The 20458-nt window shown below is 36.5% G+C and overlaps 1 protein-coding gene across 15 annotated transcripts in view; it reads right to left on the minus strand.

Annotated features, from left to right (window-relative positions):
* Positions 1-20458, minus strand: part of EZH2 (enhancer of zeste 2 polycomb repressive complex 2 subunit) — a 76171-nt gene that overhangs the window by 21009 nt on the left and 34704 nt on the right. For 6 of the 15 annotated variants that reach the window (XM_004046431.5, XM_055392311.2, XM_063708826.1 and 3 more), the window contains 5 exons: positions 18151-18274; positions 17472-17600; positions 4306-4422; positions 1390-1510; positions 402-542 (listed from right to left, as the gene is read on the minus strand). In XM_004046431.5, coding sequence (XP_004046479.1) covers positions 402-542; positions 1390-1510; positions 4306-4422; positions 17472-17600; positions 18151-18267 — 625 coding nt within the window. In that variant the 5' untranslated portion in view covers positions 18268-18274. Of the gene's footprint in view, positions 1-401; positions 543-1389; positions 1511-4305; positions 4423-8179; positions 8359-17471; positions 17601-18150; positions 18275-20458 lie in introns of those variants that run through there. The other 9 variants (XM_055392317.2, XM_063708829.1, XM_055392314.2 and 6 more) reach the window with 4 other exon arrangements.

Raw genomic sequence — 20458 nt, forward strand, 5'->3', positions numbered from 1 at the left:
TTTTTTTTTCTTTTTTAAGGCAGGGTCTCACTCTGTCACCCAGCCAGACTGTGCAGTGGCACAATCACAGCTCAATGCAGCCTACACCTCCTGGGCTCAAGCAATCACCCTGCCTCATTTTTTTACTTTTTAGTAGAGATGTGGTCTCACTATGTTGCCCAGGTTGGTCTTGAACTCCTGGGCTCAAGCAATCTGCCCACCTTAGCCTCCCAAGTGCTAGGATTACAGGGTTAGCCACCCTGCCTGGCCATAATATGTTAATTTTGATTATACTGCTATCAATGTGATATTTAACAAAGAAAGAAAAAGAGAAAGAAGAAACTAAGCCCTATTTCTACTCTTTCTACTGTTTTTGAAAGAAAGCTGTAATGGCTACACAGAATCCTAATAATCAGGCATACCATCTCGGTGATCCTCCAGATCTTTCTGCTTTTCTTCTCTTTCTTCAGGATCGTCTCCATCATCATCATCGTCATCATCATTATATTGACCAAGGGCATTCACCAACTCCACAAAAATTTCATCATTTATAAACCCACATTCTGAAACGCATCAAATGTCAGAAACACACAGGAGAAGCAGTAATGTCAAAAGTTTATGTATCCTTTTTCTACTTGGACAAAACAGGCATAGCCTAGTAACTGGCACTAAAACATTAGTATTGAAATGAGGGGAGGAAAAGATAAGATCATTTTCAAGACTGGCGTTAGGCAAAGGAAGCAAACTTATCTTTAATACCTGCTACTTTCTGTAGAATAGCCCCTCCCCAAAACTTTCTAGTAGAAAACTGAATCTTCTAGGAACTGATTGTGGCTTTAGCCTCCTCCCAAACAATGGATCTGTCCTTTAACTGATCATTTCAGACCCTGCTTTCTGCTGATAATGACAATGGATGATGACATTACAAATATTATCCTTTCAGACACTTTAACAGGGCCTCCTGGACACAAAAAACTGAAACCATGACTCTAAGGACTGAATTTCAGGTACTGTAGTCCCTAGAGGAGCGGTATTTTTTAGCAGTAGGGGCTGTTGGAGCCCCCATATGCCACAGAAGCAGAGCCCCAATCCTAATTAATTTTACTACTAAAGAATCTTAAAATCTACATACACTCAAGTTCTATTTAATTTACATGTTATTGCCATTATGTTATAACCAACTATGCATAATTATCAGGTGGCAAACATGATCCTCCTAACTAATTTTCCCAAAAATAGTTAGGGAAAATACTGAAAATCTTAGGCCTGGGCCCAGGTTCAGTCCCTTATAGTTCAGTGCAAAACTTAATTTTAATATTAAAATTTTTCTCATGCCCTATATGCTTCATAAACAAAAGTGTCTCTCAATTCTTTAGCCCCTTTTTCCAAGAGAAGGAGCATATGGCTCACCTCTATCCCCGTGTACTTTCCCATCATAATTTTTTATTAGTTCTTCAATGAAAGTACCATCCTGGTCTAAAACTTCATCTCCCATATAAGGAATGTTATGTAAAACAGTTTCATCTTCCACCTAAAAGAAAAAAATATATTTAAAAAGCAGGTTTACTCTAAGTATCAAATGTGAAATAACTAAAATACAACCTTTTTTTCATGTGTACATGTCTTTACCCAGTTCTCCAGATTTAAAATACTAGTCAGGGAGCAAACTCTAAAATTTATCAAAAAATAAAAGACCCCTCTCACCAATAAGCATATCTGAGAAAACTGTTGACAGAAAAAAAATTTAATTCTAGAAAAAATAATGTACTTAGTCTGTCATCAATCATTAAAACTTACCACCATTATTGTACATACCTCTAAGAAAGAAAAAGATGCTCTAGATTATGAGAAGACATCATCTGTTTGTTTTTCTGTTTTTTTGTTTTTTGATTGAGACGAGTGTCTCACTATGCTGCCCAGGCTGGTCTCGAACTCCTGAGTTCAAGTGATCCCCCGCCTTGGCTCCCAAAGTGCTGGGATAACAGGTGTCTGGCACCATGAGCCACCATGCCCAGCCATCATCAGTTTTAACGCGCACTTTAGATGTTAATAGAGGATGATGAAATATGGTATATCAAGATCAACTATAAAGACCCATACCAAAAAACTACCCTAAGACTCCCAAACTCCACTTGATGATCCAGTTATTAAAACAGCCATTAACTTGTAATAGTTTAAGGTAAAATGAAAAAAAAATGTAAGACATCCAATATAATAAAATTCTAGGGATACAGAGTATTGATAGTCCATTAAAGTTCATGCCAAAAGGATATGTACTTATATGTAAAATAAGAACATTCTACAAAAACATAAAATATTTCAATATTTAGATGAATGAGATGAATATCAAAGTTGACAGTGCTAGTAAAGATGATAGATGAGTTTTTATCAAGCTTTGGAAGACAACAGAGAAGAAAGAAGAATAGCCAATCAAACAAAAGTTAAGACAGAATAGAATACTTAAGCATACAAGGTAAAGAAAGTTGACATTCATAGGAGGAAGAGCATTTTCAATGAAGAATAAAAATGACAGCAGTTATAGATAAAGACTGGACAGTTCTGAAGTACATGTTTAAAGAGACTAATTCCAAGTGAAGACAAGTCTAAGTCTTAAGAGGCCTTTGAAAAGAGTATTGGTTGAAAACAGAATTTTAGAAAGATAATTCTAATAAGCAGAATGGACTGGCTATGCCTGACTGGGAGGACACAGAAGCTCTTTAAAGGGTGAGATGGCGTAGGCTCGGCCCGGCACTATGATCATGGCCCACAGGGAAGAACACGCTGGGAAAGGCCACACACAGGACTAGTAGCAGCCAGGGAATGTGGAAAAAATCTCAAATAATCCCTAGGTAACAAATTTAGGACAACTGGAGAGTTCATAAAGATAACAGTACCACAGACAGACAAGGAAAAGAAAAAGTGGGATAAAAGGAGCATATAATTAAAATGCAGGTTTTAATGTATTCATATATTCAAATTCAAGCTTATGTACACACTAGAGGCCTGTTTTCATCTCATTTCACTTGCACTAATCTCATTTAAACTAGGGGTTGATTTCTTTATATCTAGGCCAAAATTAAGTGACACTTAGATATTTTGTCTTTTCAATCATATCCACATCATCCTGCTCTCCAAAACATACCTTAGTTACAATAAAGATTGTGTGCCTACTCTGCTTTGGTCAGCAAAATCAGACAGGGTCTGGCTCTGTCACCCAGGCTAGACCAGCAAAATCCATGGATGATTCATAAATTATATTTAATGACAAATTTAAATAATATATTCTTCCAGAATTTCAGTCTGTGAAAACATGAAACTTCCCTCAAGGTCATGCAATGTAATTCTCAAACTACACTCAAATTTATACAACTACAGAAGAGTAACTGAAGTTGAGACTCTACTGTACAAAGTATAAAAGTTACTAAAAACTTCCCTAAAGCAGGTTCACCAAGGACTTCTGTCAACATTTTATTAGCCTTCCCACTTTATATATCAATTAAGTAATACAACTATATATTTTTTATTTAGCAATACAAGTCAAGAACACATGCTTCAGTTTCTCTTTAGCATTTTATTACAAAAGCTGCTGCGTCAGAGTTAGCAATGGAAATATGTTTCAGCTCATGTTTTACAAGCCCTATGAATTTTACACCATAATGTACATTATCACAATAAAATGCTACCTAAAATTGTTTTAAATAATAAGTTCTCAATTAACAAAAACTCAAAGTCAGACTTAGATTATAGGACACTGACTTTTTTAAGGATAAGAACTATAAGCTTCATTCCTTTTGTTTTTTTGAGACAGGGTCTGGCTGTCACCCAAGCTAGAGTGCAATGGCACAATCTCAGCTCACTACAACCTCCGCCTCCCTCAAGCCATCCTTCCACCTCAGCCTCCTGAGTAGCTTGGGACTACAGACATGCGCCACACCCAGCTAATTTTTGTTTTGAGGACACAGCGTTTTGCCATATTGCCCAGGTGGATCTCCAATTCCCAGACTCAAGTAATCCATCTGCCTCAGCCTCCCAAAGTGCTGGGATTACAGGCATGAGCCACAATGCCCAGCCCATCTTTTAAATATTTTTAATCCTAGGTATGGTTACTGCTTAACACTTTTCCTTTGGAGAGTATAGGAAAAGAGTAATACTGCACAGGCCTTAAAAAAACTACATTAATCAATTTTTTAAAATTACTTCAAGTGTTATTTTGATAGCTTTTTAGAATTTATACTGTCTTGATTCACCTTGACAATAAAATTATCTATGCTTTTTTATTTCAAATAAGTTATTATCAAATAAGCAGAAGATATCTTATTTACATACCATAAAATTCTGCTGTAGGGGAGACCAAGAATACATTATGGGTACTGAAGCAACTGCATTCAGAGTCTTTAATGGGATGACTTGTGTTGGAAAATCCAAGTCACTGGTCACCGAACACTAAAACAGAAAAAATAAAATTGACTCTTAAGAATAAAAGGACAACCTTAAGCTGTAGCCATCATATTGTAAAGAGATGCTGCCTACCTAAATATTTAATTTTGAAAAAAAAGTCCTTACCTAGGACAGTAAAGTGGTCATATAAACCAAATAGGATTCTCTCTTTTCTTTTACTTAGGGTGCAAAAATGCTTCAAATTTTCCAAATTTTCAAAACCTCCAACCCTTCCCGTACTTACCAATATCAGTAAGAATCAAAAACTGTACTTATATGAGATTCAGTGATCTGATTAACTGCTCCATGCTTTTGCTATACATTTATTTCCTAGCTCATCCTTCATTTCTCTTACATTCCAACCACACAGAATAGTAATATGTATACCAAATAAGCCACTTAAATCTTACTTAATAAGAATAAGAAAACTTGTTAGGTTAATCTTCCTTATCTTTATCTTCCTTTTTTAAAATCTAAGTGTCAATTGCTGATATTATCAGATGATACATAAATATTAAGGGTAATGGGTTTGTGTTTCAATCACAACAAAGTAAATTCAAATCTATTCTGCAAAACTGTAATCTCTGAATTAATAATATTAGCTAATTACTAAGTACTTTCTATGTGCTAGGCTATTTTAAACACATTACATGTCTTCCATTTAATCCTCATTACAACACTGTAAGATGGGTACTACTCTTAGCCCCCATTTTACAGGTGAGAAAACTATAGAAAAGAAAGGATAAGTAGCTTGCCCAAAGTTGCGCATGGTTCTCGGGCTAGAATGTAAACTCCAAAAGCCTGACTCTGGAGCCCCTGCTCTTCCCGCTCCTTATATTGCCATGATACCATATTGCTAAAATGTGTCAGTGCACATAGTCCCTTGAAACACCATATTTCATACAATCTATGATGACAGCGATTTCAAGGTACATCATTATCTTCTGTATCACTAAGAAAAAATGCTGCCAACTAAACAAAGGTATAATCCATTCTTATCACAGTGATTCTAAGATGCATGTTGGTTTCCAATGTTAAAATGTGAAAAATTTTGCATCTTTGATTCTCTGAAATATGGTATAACTCTGTGCCCAAATAACCACAGCACTTTCCACCCTGTCTACAAATCCGAGATTCCTTAAAGAGTACTACTGCCCAGGTGTAAGTCCTCCAGAGCCTTCTCAAAAATATCCTAGACATACATTCATAATCCACAATCAATGAAAATAGAGCAAAAAAGAAGTGTAGTAAAATGAAACCGAAAAATCATATATATATATATATATATATATCTATATATATACACACACACATACCTATTAAATGTTTAAATTTTTTATTTAAAATGTCTTAAAAATAGCAGAACTAAGTGTGGTGAAATTCAGAGTAGAAATCTGGCATATGGGCCACACCTGACCCTCAGCATTGTGTTGTATCAGGCCAGTGGGATAATCTCTCAATCATCACAGTCACTGCAGCACAAAAATAATTCCTTCCTTAGTGGAAGTAAAGGTTTAAGGATGGAGTAGTTAGGAAGAACTGTGACAGTGATTCATCTATTAATTTGCTTTCCAAAAAGGCAAAGATAAAGGTAATAATACTAATAAGGCTCTTAACTCGAGTAAACAAGAAGGTGTGAACAGTTTACTAACACTCCAGAGCCCACAATCTTTCCCCTTCCTGCTATTTGGCCTCTGATACAATCCTTCGTCCATCCATCCAATAATCCAATAAAAACAGCAGTTAACATTTATTGAGCACGTACTATGTTGCAGGCACTGTGCTAAGTGCTTATATATATTATCTTAATTATTCCTCATTACAACCTTATGGTGTAGTTTTAGCATCAAAACTTCACAAATGAGGACACTGAGGTTCAGAGAAGTTATACAATTTGTCTAGTCAGAAAGGTAGCAAATTACAAAACCAGGATTAAAACCTGGATTTAAAGTCTGACTGCAACACCCGTGAGCTTAATTAATTACTGCACTGTAGTTCTCGCCCTTGCAATGCTCATGGGGTAAAATACCAATTACAGCCATGCAGTATTTACTATATAAAACAGAGACATGGCTGGGAACAGTGGCTCAAGCGTATAATCTCAGCACTTTGGCAGGCCAAGACGGGCAGATTGCTTGAGCCCAGAAGTTCAAGACCAGCCTGGGCAACATGGGGAAACCCTGTCTCTGCTAAAAACACACAAAAAATTAGCCCAGCAAGGTAGCACGTGCCTGTAGTCCCAGCTACTTGAGGGGCTGAGGTGGGAGGATCACTTGAGCCTGGGAGGCAAAGGTTGCAGTAAGCCGTGATCAGCACCACTGCACTCCAGCCTGGGTGACGATGGGAGACCCCACCTCAAAAAAAAAAAAAAAAAAAGAAAATAGAGACATAATGTAATAGGAGCATCTCCTCCAACAACAACTTATTAATACTACCAAGTCTTCTTTCCTTCTTTCTACTTAACTGGGTAAATTTGGGGGTGGAGGTGCTTATAATTACTGAATATACTGAATATGATTACTGATACTGATAGTATCAAATACTATCCAGTGACTTAAAGTACAAAACAATTTTCATTTCTTAAAAAAAAAAAAAAATTCCGATGTTTTTTTACATTTGGCAGGAATAAATTAATTCTGTGGCTTCTGAAGGAAGAAGTGCTTTTAAAGCTTAAGGGGGAGTGGGCTGCCTCTCCGACTCTGACTTATTCACCTGCTTTAACACCTAACTCCAAAGTCGCACATAAGGGTTAGAGAATGAGTTTTCAACTATGACAAAGAAGGAGCATTGGCTTTGCTTCATCTATGGTTGCTCTAGTGATACAGCAAATACTCTGCAAATTCTGAATGAAGTCAGCTGATTTTTCCCATTAACAGAAAGAACTTATGGAAGCACAGAAAATATTAAGGCACAGGCTGCAGCACTACGTACTACTTCCAGTCCCATACCTCTGTCATACCCCAGTATCCCATCGCCTCAGTTCTGAGTCATGCGAGAGTCACTAAGAGACAAGAAATAAGCTCTCTGAGGGCAAAAGCAGTTGAGCCAAGTGTGGCTTCATCTCTGTCTTGAAACGATACTCAGCACAGTGTCTCAAAAAAACAGTAGGCACTCAAAAAATGTTTCTGGAATGAACAGACTACACTTGATGATTTTCTCTAATGGAGACTTCAATTTCTGTTTCAAGCTAAGAGAGCACCTATTTAGAAAACTGATGGTCTACCCCCACCTCATTGTATTGCTAGTATCTAGAAACCTATCCCATTCTTTACTATTAACCGTAACTAACAACCATATTCCTTTCATTTATGAAATATTCAAATGCAAAAGCATTTGTTGGTGAAAACAAACGTGGGATTCTTATTTATTGACTTACAGAAAAATTACTCAAAAATCCCAGTTACTTACCAGCAACTTATTTTTCTTTGAAAATGTATCATCCTTGACAGTTTACGTAATTAAGTCTCATGTCACTCAGAGTAGTGAAAAGAATTTTTACCTCATGGGTCTCCACATTTCACCTGGTCAGAGCCATGTGTCCTGGACTCAGGAACTTACTAGGAGACCTTTATCAACAAATCAGATTCTCTAATTCCAGTTCCAACTTGAGGATCACACAAGGAAGTTAGAGATGATTCATCATCAATGGTTTAAAAAAAAGGGGGATGGGGGGGACTAGATTCATTACCAAGGATGCTACATTTTCAGAGAAACACAGCTTACTGGTAAGTAACCAGGTTCCTCTGAGGATGGATAGACTTACATCAACCAGCTGGTACAATAGGCGACTGTGTGGCTGGACCACTGGGAGCTGGAGAGGGAAGTCAAGCCAAAAATAGTAGTTGTAGGAGTACACAACCAAACTGAGACTCTTGGCAGAAGGCTGGTTCCAAGTAAAAACTGTGTTATGGAAAATCGTAGAGGGAAGAGCAGGTGAATGGCCTGCAGGGAAGGGAAAGAAATTAACACACCCTACTATGTGCCAAGCACTGTGCTAGAGACTTTACCAAAGTTAGCTTCTTTAAATTTCACAACTACCCTGTGAGGTAGGTATGACTCCCCATTTTACAGCGGACATCCCAAAGACAACAGCCATGGCCGTCCTGCCTCTGAATAATCTTTAACATGAGAAAGGCTAAGTCCAACTTCCATATAGTAGGGGAAAATATACAATCAATTAGCCAAGTAAAAAATATTCTCAGATACTGGTTGGTCCATTTATTTCATGCCAGAGACACAGTAAACTGTTGACATTGTCTAACATCCTGTAGCCTTTCCATGTGACAACAGCGAGGAAGGTGCAGGAAGGTCGGCACTCCAGGAAAGGAAGAGTCAGAAGAAAGCATCAGCTGTCACCAAGTCTAGAGAAAAGCTGGGGGTGATTTCTGAAACTACCCTATATTCTGCAGGACTTGAGGAAAGAAAAGATAACACGCCCAAGTTTTAAATTAGCTAGCCCTTCTGGTGAAAATGACCGTGTATATAATTTAAGTTCAGGCTACTTTTATGCAAAGTAAGTACTGAAGAAAAACTGCAATGAGATAAATAGCAAATTTGGATAAAGTAAAGAGAAGCCCAATAATGGAAGTGAATTCATAATCGGGCTGAGAAGGCAAAATAGGAGAAGGGAGATTGAAGACGACACTTGAAAAGAAATGAGTCGCTCCAACAGGAGAGAGGCAGAAATAAAAACGGAAGAAAAAACCCTGTTAAGATATTGACACAGATGTATTTAATGAAAGCAACTAATCAAGTGTTGGAGTTAAGAAATGAAAAAGAGTAATTCATATCAGATTGTAAATTATTTCAGTTTGTGTTGTTCAGTATTTGTTACAGACCAATTCCACATTGGGTGAAGAACCTCTACCCTACAACACAAGGGTATTTGCTTCTCAGTTCACTTTTATCCTGTAAGTAACGGTTTCTACATTCCAAGGGGCGGGGAATGATAACACAGCATTTAACATACGACATTTGGAATACAATATCAGGAAGTTTAGACTCCTTTTTTTTTTTTTTTTTGAGACAGGGTCTAGCTCTTGTTGCCAAGGTTAGAGTGCAGTGGTGCAATCATGGCTCACTGCAGCCTCAAACTCCTGGGCTCAAATGATTATCTCACCTCAGCCTCCCGAGTAGCTGGGACTACAAGTACGTGTCACTACATCTGGCTAATTTTTTTATTTTTTATTGAGATGGGATCTCACTATGTTGCTCAGGCTGGGAGGAAATTTAGATCCTTAAAGCTCTTCCTCGCATCCTACCTTCAGAAGCCGGGCCTGAATTAAAGGAATCACAAACATGCAAACCTACTTAATCCTAGGTTAAAATCCTGAAGGGCTATTAAGGTAAACCATTCCCTCATCTGCAGCTTTGCGGAAAAACTCCAGTTTTGCTAAGTACCGGAGATCAGAAACAGAATAATCATCACAGGTAGTAAGCACTCAAAAAAGTACATGAAGCAGGTAACAAGAGTGATGTTCATCCATCACATGTAAACTCAAATTTCTAATTCAATAACAGTCCTGTGAGTAGAAAAAAGAACAATTTCTGTCATTGGGGGGAAAAACAACTAAAATGGAACAGAGAGTATTATATAAATCTATAGTTTACATAGGCTGTGGCAGTAAAATTGTTTTGAAGCCTTGCTTAAATCAGTGGATCTGGGTTTAATACTACAAAGTAGTAGAGGTTCGAGTTCAAGTGAGTGGGCAAGACCAGGCGCAGTGGCTCAGGCCTGTAATCCCAGCACTTTGGGAGGCCAAGGTGGGCGGATCACTTGAGGTCAGGAGTTCAAGATCAGCCTGGCCAACATGGTGAAACCCTGTCTTTACTAAAATACAAAAATTAGCCAGGTGTGGTGGTGCACGCCTGTAGTCCCAGCTGCTCTGGAGGCCGAGGCACAAGAATAGCTTGAACCCAGGAGGCAGAGGTTGAGGTGAGACAAGATGACGCCACTGCACTCCAGCATGGGTAATAGAGCAAAACTCTGTCAATAAGGAAGGAAGGAAGGAAGGAAGGAAGGAAGGAAGGAAGGAAGGTGAGTGAGCAAGATGGCACAGGCTGTGGTTTCTGAAGGGAAACACTTCAGGTCTTGCTCGAGTGGTAGAACTGCCCAGGGAACCACCAACCAAGAAGGCTGATTCTGCTGATCTTCGAAAACAAGTTTACAACTGCCCCTCACTATTCATTAATTACTCAGTAAATAGTGTTGAAACAACCAGGAAACTAAAAAGAACAAAATTAAAAACCAAATCCCCTACCCATTCTTTACACCAAAGGAAATTCCTGATGGGTTAAATGATATTAGAATATAAAAATGAAAACAGAGAACTAAAGGAAAGATAGGTAGATAATTTATAATCTTGAAGTGAAGAAAGACTTTTGGAACCTTTAAGAAAGACAAAAATTAAAAGAAAAAGAACTGTATAACCAAGATATACCGAAATAACATCAAAATGGGGGGGGGGGGAATCTGCAAAACATATGACAAAAAAACTATTTTTTTTTGTTTTTTGTTTTTTGAGATTGAGTCTTGTGATCTCGGCTCACTGAAACCTCTGCCTCCTGGGTTCAAGGCATTCTCCTGCCTCAGCCTCCCAAGTAGCTGGGACTACAGGCGCACACCACCATGCCCAGCTAATTTTTTTGTATTTTTAGTAAAGATGGGCTTTCACCATGTTGGCCAGGGTGGTCTAGAATTCCTGATCTCAAATGGTCTGCCCACCTTGGCCTCCCAAAGTGCTGGGATTACAGGCGTGAGCCACTGCACCCAGCCAAAACTAGTATTTGTAATATACAAAAAGTCCTTATGAATCATAAGAAAAGCCCAACCTAATTGCACAAGATCCAACACTGTAACAGCCAATTCACAAATATAAACAAACAGTAACTGACATTTAACTTCACTGAATAATTAAGACACGGTATAACCAATTCTAACAATGTTTTACCTATTGGACTGAAGATTAAGATTGATAATATTGTGTTGAGAATATAGGTAAACAGACATTCCATAAACAGCTGGTGGGGGTGTAATGTAAAACTTCTAGGGTGCATTTGGTAATATCTGCTAAATTTTTAAACATGCATATCATCTTGATCTAATAATTCTATTTCTAGGAACTTCTACAGAATTACTCAAAAGATGCAAGGATGTATATAAAGTTCAGTACAGCACTGATTGCAAAAGTAAAAATTAAAAATCTAAATGTCCATCAAGAATGGGGCAATAAGTTATGGTATATCCATAATGTCAAACACTACATATTTTTTAAAAGAATGAAAATTTGGACAGAGGTTGTAAAGTGATGGCCCAAAATGGAAAGGATGTATATCTGGCCAATAATTTTTAAAAATAAAATATTATTAACCTCCTAGTATATATAGAAAATGAAATCTGAAAGAATAAAAGCCAGAGCAGTTGGACTACAGGGACTTTTGCTTTCTGTTTTACCTATTTCTGTGTTATCTAAATTTTTACAATAATCATTTTACAATGATCTGTTCAGTGGAGAGAAAAAGATAAAACTTTTAAACTAGTTTCATTAGCCCAACAGGTATAAGGCTAGTATAAAACTGCCTTGTTTGGTAGCTTATGAAATCTGCCCAGCCTTTCCAAAATGTTACTCAAGTGATATTCTTTTATAAAATCTGCTAAGAGAAGGTAAGACAGAATCCTAAGGAGTAAATTTAAGTCAATCCCTCTTATAAAGCTAAATTATGGCAAAAGTCCTTGGTCTAATGCAATTTTCTTGTTTCTTCAGAGAATAAAACAATTTCTAACATTCCAGATTAACCAAGCACTTTTGTTTGTTTGGATTTGTTGTTTTATTTTTAAATAGTTGTCAGAACTCGGTTTTGCATTTGGGGAAGATACATGATCTTTATAACAATAATTTATAAAACACAAACTATATATACACAATATTCTAGGAGAAAAACTACAAATGAAAAGCAACTTCTGCTAGTTTTATTAGTTGCCTAAATTTGACTTTTTAAAATTCACCTTTTAAACTGAAGATATATAATCAAATTTAAAATATAAACATAATAAATGACATGTATTTAATATATGATGCTATATGAACTCAAATATCACAAATGACCTTTTTTTTTTAAGCTAACCCTTTGGAAAAGCACAAAATGCTTATATTAGTTTCTGCTCAGAAGGAAAAAAGAAATCCTTATATGATCATTTAAGAAATGTTACATCTATTTCAGCCTAAATAAAGCCAGAAAGAAAGCAAAGGCTGCATGGATTTACAAGTTATACAGGTGGGAACGACTGACAGTTAACCTAACAAGACTCAACTCTCCAAGTAAATACCAATAATAGTTAAAAGAGGCAAGGAGCTACAGAAAGCAACTCAGAGACCACTTCCTTGAGGCAATAAGAATGAGTGTATATGTTCAGACTAAGAGTAAGACAGACACTTGAAGAGCCATCCACTTAATTCAAAGACATGAGAAAAGTGACCAGCTTTCTGCCATATTTGCTCAAAAGGTTCATGAGAATCTAAACCTATAGGGCCTATAATCCTGCAATGTATAAAGAAACCATGTTACTACATTCAATGTATCTGAGTAAAGTACACTAAATTATACATGAAATACACTAGGATATTATTTTTTCTTTGTAAACAGTAACTAAATTTTCATTTACAATTAACTGAAGGAACTTCATTACTAAATCAATAAAAAATGCAATCGAGTGTTTACATGTAACAGGTATTTTTCTTCTCCTTCAACAAAAATGTTAAGTCCAAACTGCCAACATACAAAATAATTTACACATTATTTTGATAGAAGCTTCTCCCAAAAAAAAATCTGCTAATATCAAATGCTAAGCAATGAACTTAAAATCATTTCAAATATTACTACGAAGAGCAAATCTGTAAATATTTAAAAGTCCAAAAGTTTTTAAATTCTTCATATGAGGACCGTGATCCCCTTCTGATGCTGCTTCTATTAGACATTCTGAAGCCCCAAGAATATACACCATATTCTCTCTTTTCATTAGTAAACAAGATACAAAACTCTTTATTCTCCTGGGAATCTAGAAATGTATATTGGCAAGATGGATTAAATTACTAAACTAATCATACCATTTGCCCAGAAGACAGGCATTATCTAAGCAAACCTCTCTTTCAGTCATAACACATACAGTAGAAAACATTTTGATATGAAGTCAGTGAAGGAGAAGTGTCTTGTGATTATCAGCAAGAAATGGGCAGATGTACGAAAAAGAAATACACTAATGAGAACCTCAAGAGTAACTCTTAAACCAGTTTCTTCATTAAAAATGGAAAAAGAGACACAATGAAGAATACAACTACCCATATGAAGACCTACAGAACATAGTTATTACTGGTTGACAAGACAAAGTTATGAAACTCACCTAGTAACAATTTCTTGACTAACAGTGACATATTATGGGAATAAAATGTACATCCCTTGACCTATATGTATTGATTAATGACAGTGTGAAGCTGGATGCTTCTTTAAAAGATTAACTTAAGAATAAAAGAAATAAACGTAAAACAGATATAGTCACTGTCTTCAAAAAGTCAGAAGTGTTTTTTAAAAGTAAACACATTCTGTATTAAAATTCTATGAACAATAATGCTTAGGTTCTATAATCTCAAAAACAACAAAAAAAGAGTTACCCTAAAGTATCTTAAAAACACATTAAAGGACGGGTATGGTGACTCACACCAGTAATCCCAGTACTTTGGGAGGCCAAGGCAGATGGATTGCTTGAGCCCAGGAGTTCGAGACCAGCCTGGAAAACATGGTGTGACCCTGTCTCTACAAAATAATACAAAAAAATTAGCCCGATGTGCTCGGTGGCTCACACTTGTAATCCCAGCACTTTGGGAGGCCAAGGTGGGTGGATCACCTGAGGTCAGGAGTTCGAGACCAGCCTGATCAAAATGATGAAACCCCATCTCTACTAAAAATACAAAAACTAGCCGGGCATGGTGGCATATGCCTGTAATCCCAGCTACTCTGGAGGCTGAGGCAGGATAATCGCTTGAACCTGGGAGGCAGAGGTTGCAGTGAGCCGAGATTGCACCATTGCACTCCAGTCTGGGCAACAAGAACGAAACTCCGTCTCAAAAAAAAAAAAAAAAAAAAAAATTAGCCCGATGTGGTGGCGTGTGACTGTAGTCCTAGCTACTCAGGAGGCTGAGGTGAGATGATCGCCTGAGCCCGGGAGGTCAAGGCTGCTGTGATTGTACCACTGCACTCCAGCCTAGGCAACAGCAAGACCCTGTCACAAAAACAAAACAAAACCACACACAGTAAGAAAACCACATACTAGAGATGTGGTCTTTGGGTTCAAATGCAGAGCTCCCTGACCTGAAGTCAGCATCTAAAGCACTCACTTCAGTAAACTTTTGTCAGACATTCTTTACCAAAATGACTTGGAGGAAATCAGTCATTTTCAAACTGAGTATATCCACTTCTACAACTACAAATGGGAGTACTAAGTTTAAGACCTGACAAAAGAACTAAAAATTGTCATTGATTTGTCATGCTGCAGAGGATTTAAATTGAAGACACCAGCACTTACATATAATTAGCTTATAAAAGCAAGCAGTTAATTAAAACAATGCTATAATGGCACTTCAAATGTTGAATGCTATAGACTTTACATGTTTGAATCAATACTGCAGTCTGAAATTCTGCCAAGCCTACCACTAGGAAAGTCTTTGCCAAACAAGAATCACTTTTATTTTCTCCTCCCTGCCTGACCTACTTCAGACTAGAATCTTTCAAATATATAAAAGAAATAATATGTAGATGGAAATGCTTAAACGAAAGAAAAAATAAACAGGGATATAGTCTCATCTGAAAATTCAGGAGGTTGGACCATGAGACCACTACAGTCCTTTTTAGCCCTAAAGCTTTACGATTTATTGTGATAACACCAAGAAGCTTATCACAAACGATATAAACTTTGGCTTCTAAAAGTCAGTGGTGATGGTTTAAAAAGGGGGAAAGGGGAAATAATAGATGGATCATCTGAAGCAGGATCAGCTACCAACACTAGCAACAAAAAAAAAACGACTGACCTTAATCAGGTCAGAGTTCTATGCAACAAAAACTGAATTCCTAAGGCTGGGGATTATTTTCCTCCTTTTCCCCCATATTCTGTGAAAATGTTTATTCTCAATCTGCGTGTGTGTGTGGTACTGTGGAAGTACTAACTTTAGAAAACAATTTTGTTTTATTAAAATGCTGATTTCTTCTCAATTTTTCACATAAACTCACGAACATTAGGTATCTTTATATTCAACGACTTGTCTCCATTTGACAAAATTAAAAGAAAATTTCAATTAGTAAATATCCACTTGAACAAACAATACTCTTAAATTTAATGCCAAATATACTATGAGCAATTCAAGTTGTATGTCAATAATGTACTTCACTAATACTTCATGTGTCTGAGCAAAGTGTGCTCTTCTGGGCCCACATCAGATCATTAGAGCAGGCAAACTGACTAAATGCTTCTAAGGCTCAGTTTCCTTGCCTGGATTAAAAAAAAAAAAAGTGTAATATTCCTTCCTTATCATGAAGATTAAAAGAGGTAATGTGTACAAAGTACCTAGCACAGTGACACAATTCATTATTGCTGTTGACTATTATTATAAACCAAAGTTAGGCTTTTGGTAGCATTCTGAGATTCATAATGGGTGGCAAAAATAAGTTTTCCACGTGAATCTATCTAATTTCTCCAAATTTCTAAGATTTATTCCTCCAGAGAGAAAATGATGTTTTTCTTTCAATTCAACATTTCTAAAAGGTCACCAGATAAAAACTTTCAAAGCAATTACTTAAAAGCCCCATCCTTATTCCCTTTAAGAACGTTCTGATGGGCATCAAAAAGAATCCCTTTCCCCCATGCCAGTGACCTCTAACATCTAGGCTCTGGCCTGTACCAGATGAGGAGGAAAGTGTCAGTGTATAATCAATATTTATACAATTATAAGTCAGAGCTTTACAGAGGTGTCACCTAACAAAACGCATAAATGACTAAGAATCATTCCAAGTGTCACCATCAAGACCACCAGAATATCACTGAAATCTGCATTAGGATTATGTCTGTTGCTACTGGGATATCACTGACAAGTCTTTGAAGCTCATATGTCACACAATCTCCAGAAGGCCTCATACAATAGCAAATTGTTGCTTGTTACAATAATGTTATATTAAAAATGGCTACTCGTTGAAAAATTATCTTAAAACAAATTCCATTGTTTAGGTGCTTCTCATATTTAGACATTCAGATAAACAATCTACTACATAGTGTAATTTTAATTCCAACTCACTCTTTCCCCTTTTGCTTCAACTCCCCTTTAAATATCCTATGCTATGTCTTTCTATACAACACAGGCACTTAAAAACAGAAATGCCTAAGCTATTTAGGCTTTTGCCATTTTCTTCTCATCTTGCTGCAATCATGTTTTAACGGGATATTTAATTATAGATTCTACCATAGATTTACTGCCTTTCTTTGAAAATAGGAAACTCTTGGAGTAATTAAGAGCTAGCTCATTCAGAAAGTACTATAGAAAAAGAAATTCCAATCTCTCAACACGAAATTTAGAAATTCTTATAGAGAGGCTTAGCCTTTGAACAAAATATATAATAAAAAGCTTTCTTGTCCATGAATATGAAAACATTTCTTACCACATGGCTAATTCAAATTGGGGTTACAACAGTGAGTCAGAAAACCTTGCTCTAAATAGTGATCTGATGAGGACATTAAAGAGTATTTGATTTAAAAGCTTTTCTTTTTAAATCAACATTCTTATAAAATCCAGGCATCTACCTAGTTCAAAGTATATTCCAAACACTTAGAACTCTGTTATAGGAATAGCTAATAGTGTGATCTACAGCAGCCATTAACAGTTGCACATTAAAAAGAAATAGCAATAAAAAGATGGACACCCTGAGGTCAATGATTTCCTCCCAATAACCAAACAAATGTTCCAATAGCATAAACCAAAAGGTGATGATAATTACTACAACATGTTATGTTAACCAACCTCCCTAGTCCCGCGCAATGAGCTCACAGAAGTCAGGATGTGCACAGGCTGTATCCTTCGCTGTTTCCATTCTTGGTTTAAGATTTCCGTTCTTTCCAAAATTTTCTGACGATTGGAACTAAACATACTCTTAAAAAAAAAATGAAGGAGAGGAAAGGAGAAATTGTTCATTGTTAGAAAATGTATAACACCTGTAAAGCAGGTTAAAAATCTAGTGTATCCTCAAAAATATCAAGAACATTTTCTTAGGTGCATATAGATTTTACACTATAGTTTCCCACATTCAAATAATACAAAAACACCACATCTGTTATTTTATTGCAAGTGGTTAGAGAACAGGAAACGATTGCCATCCTTTCTTTGTTGACTTTGTGTGTGTGTGTGTATTTTTTTTTTTTAATCACAATGACTTTAGAAACATAAAATCATGAAATGCATCCCTTTATATTTAGGTCCTGCAGCTGCATATGCAAATAAAAGTATACTAAACAAAGACTGATTAATGTGCATGGTATAATGTTAAGACAGATCAAGAACCTAAGCTTCCAAGTATTCACTCATCTTATTGTAAATACAAACTTGGCTAGAATTATTTTAAATAAAAACTTATTGAACTTAGGAGGGGAAAAAAAACCTATCCTTAATTGTATATTCATTTTCACAAAAGATAAAATTATACCTTTACTTCATCAGCTCGTCTGAACCTCTTGAGCTGTCTCAGTCGCATGTACTCTGATTTTACACGCTTCCGCCAACAAACTGGTCCCTTCTCAGATTTCTTCCCAGTCTGGCCCATGATTATTCTAAAAGCAATGGTTTCATATTAAAATCACTAATCTAACCAGCCTGAATATGATCACCTGTGTTTTAATCCGCAGCAAACTAACAATCAGTGAAGAAATGACACATATTACACTGTTGGCATTTGCAGAAAGGTGCTCATTTGTGCTGCATGGTTAAATCCTTAAAACATTTCATTGAAAGTTTAAGTTAAACTTAAAATATACTTTTATTTACAAAAATTCTACACTAAATTGCAGCCATATTATAGGAACATGATCCCATTACAGGAATTAGGTATACTATACTATATCACAACCTAGTTTTTAACTCTATGAGATCCACATTTGTGGAGGGAAGAAAATATAAAGACATATCCTAAGTTTTTCATCATTAAATTAGCTGTTACAGTAGCAAGGCATAATGGAATAATATAACTGAAAAAGGTAAATCCAAGAAGAAGTAAAATTTACAAACAGTACTAAAAGTAGAAAACACCATATAATAAAATGTACAAAGGTACTCTCCCCACACACTTAACCATGCACCTCTCCTTAAACACTGTGATAAAGTCTGTATTTTTGCCTCTTGTGCCACCTTTATTAACATGAGGGGTTTCTGCTATCAAGCGAAAAGAGGAATGCAGGAAATGCAAAGTAAATTCTTCTGCCTTATCTTTAGTTGCAGGCTCTCAGAACCAATTATGTTTAAATGCGGGGACAGCTTATAGTTCACCAGATGTCTAATTCATACTGCAGAGTCCTCACCTTAAGTCTAAACAAGCGTCTTTTCCTAGAACATTTTCTCCTAAAGTATTAAAATCATCCTGTACCTTCAAATTATTAGCAGGACATTCTCTGTCAGGCTATGCAAAGCTTTACAGGCCACAGTAACAATTTGTGCTTTATCTTAAGAACAATGAGAAGCCACTTTTAGTGTTTTAAGTAAAAGAGTGTGCGGTGAGGGAGTGAAAGAATAACTGCAACCAGGTTAGATGATGCTGCAGCACAGCATCCCGACAAGGGGTGACAGAGGCTTCCACACCACACTGGCGATGACAGGGAAAAGTATGTGAATTCAAGAGTTGCTTAGGCCAAAATTCCACCAAATGATGATTTAAATATGGAAAGTGAAGAAGAAGGTGACCTTCTGGCTTGAACAAATAAATGAGTAGGGCAGGCTTCATCTATTTGTTTACATAAAAACTTCATGCACAGAGAAAACTGCCTAAGAAGAAGATTTAGAGTAAGAGTCCTGAGGCCAATGGGTAACTTTCTACAGAAATACTCAACCACCAGCAGATGACAGAGAAGGCAGATGGCTGTTTACTCAGAGCTGTAACAAAGGGGCGAAGAAATTCATTTTCTCAAGCATGTAATAAATATTATGACCCAAGCAGTGTATACGAACTTGAATAAAATGAATATACAAATATTATTAAATCCTTGCCCCTACGGAGCTGATAGTCTGCCTAAGACAAAGGGAAAAATATAGTATGAGATAGACAGACATACTTCAGTATCCCTGGGGAATTGGTTCCAGGACACCCCTCGGATACCAAAATCCACAGATGCTCAAAAGTCCGTGATATAAAGTGGTGTAATATTTGCATATCACCTATGCATAGCCTCCCATATACTTTTTTTTTTTACTTGGCTTCCTGGGATATAAGAGACTCCCATATACTTTAAATCACCTCTAGATTACTTATAATCCCTAATACAATGTAAATGCCATGTAAATAGTTGTTATACTGTATTGTTTAGAAAATAATGACAAGCAAAACAGTACAGACATGTTCAGTACAGATGCAACCATCTTTTTTTTTTCTGAATATTTTTTATCTGCAGCTGGTTAAATCCACGAATTCAGGATCCATGGATTTGGAACTCACGGATATGGAAGGCTGACTGTTTATACAAAAGCACTTTGGGAGAAAGAAAAGAATATTAGGAACTGCAGAAGGATGGCAGGAAAGGTAACAACGAACTCAATCTTAAAAGCTGAGCTGGATTTCAAAAGGCAAAGAAAGAACCTAAAGAAATCTTAGGTCTGAGCAAGAGAAAGCTGGACAGGGAGCAACTAAAGTCTGGCTGGCAGACATTTAACAAGAATAGACCTGTAGAGTGAAAGTCACAAATTAAAAGGACTAAGGACCTGAAGGGAACGAAGAGATAAGAATGGGCAGGAATTTGAGTATATTTGAC

The sequence above is a fragment of the Gorilla gorilla genome, chromosome 6 (genome assembly GCF_029281585.2).
Source record: "Gorilla gorilla gorilla isolate KB3781 chromosome 6, NHGRI_mGorGor1-v2.1_pri, whole genome shotgun sequence".
Classification (NCBI taxonomy): domain Eukaryota; kingdom Metazoa; phylum Chordata; class Mammalia; order Primates; family Hominidae; genus Gorilla; species Gorilla gorilla.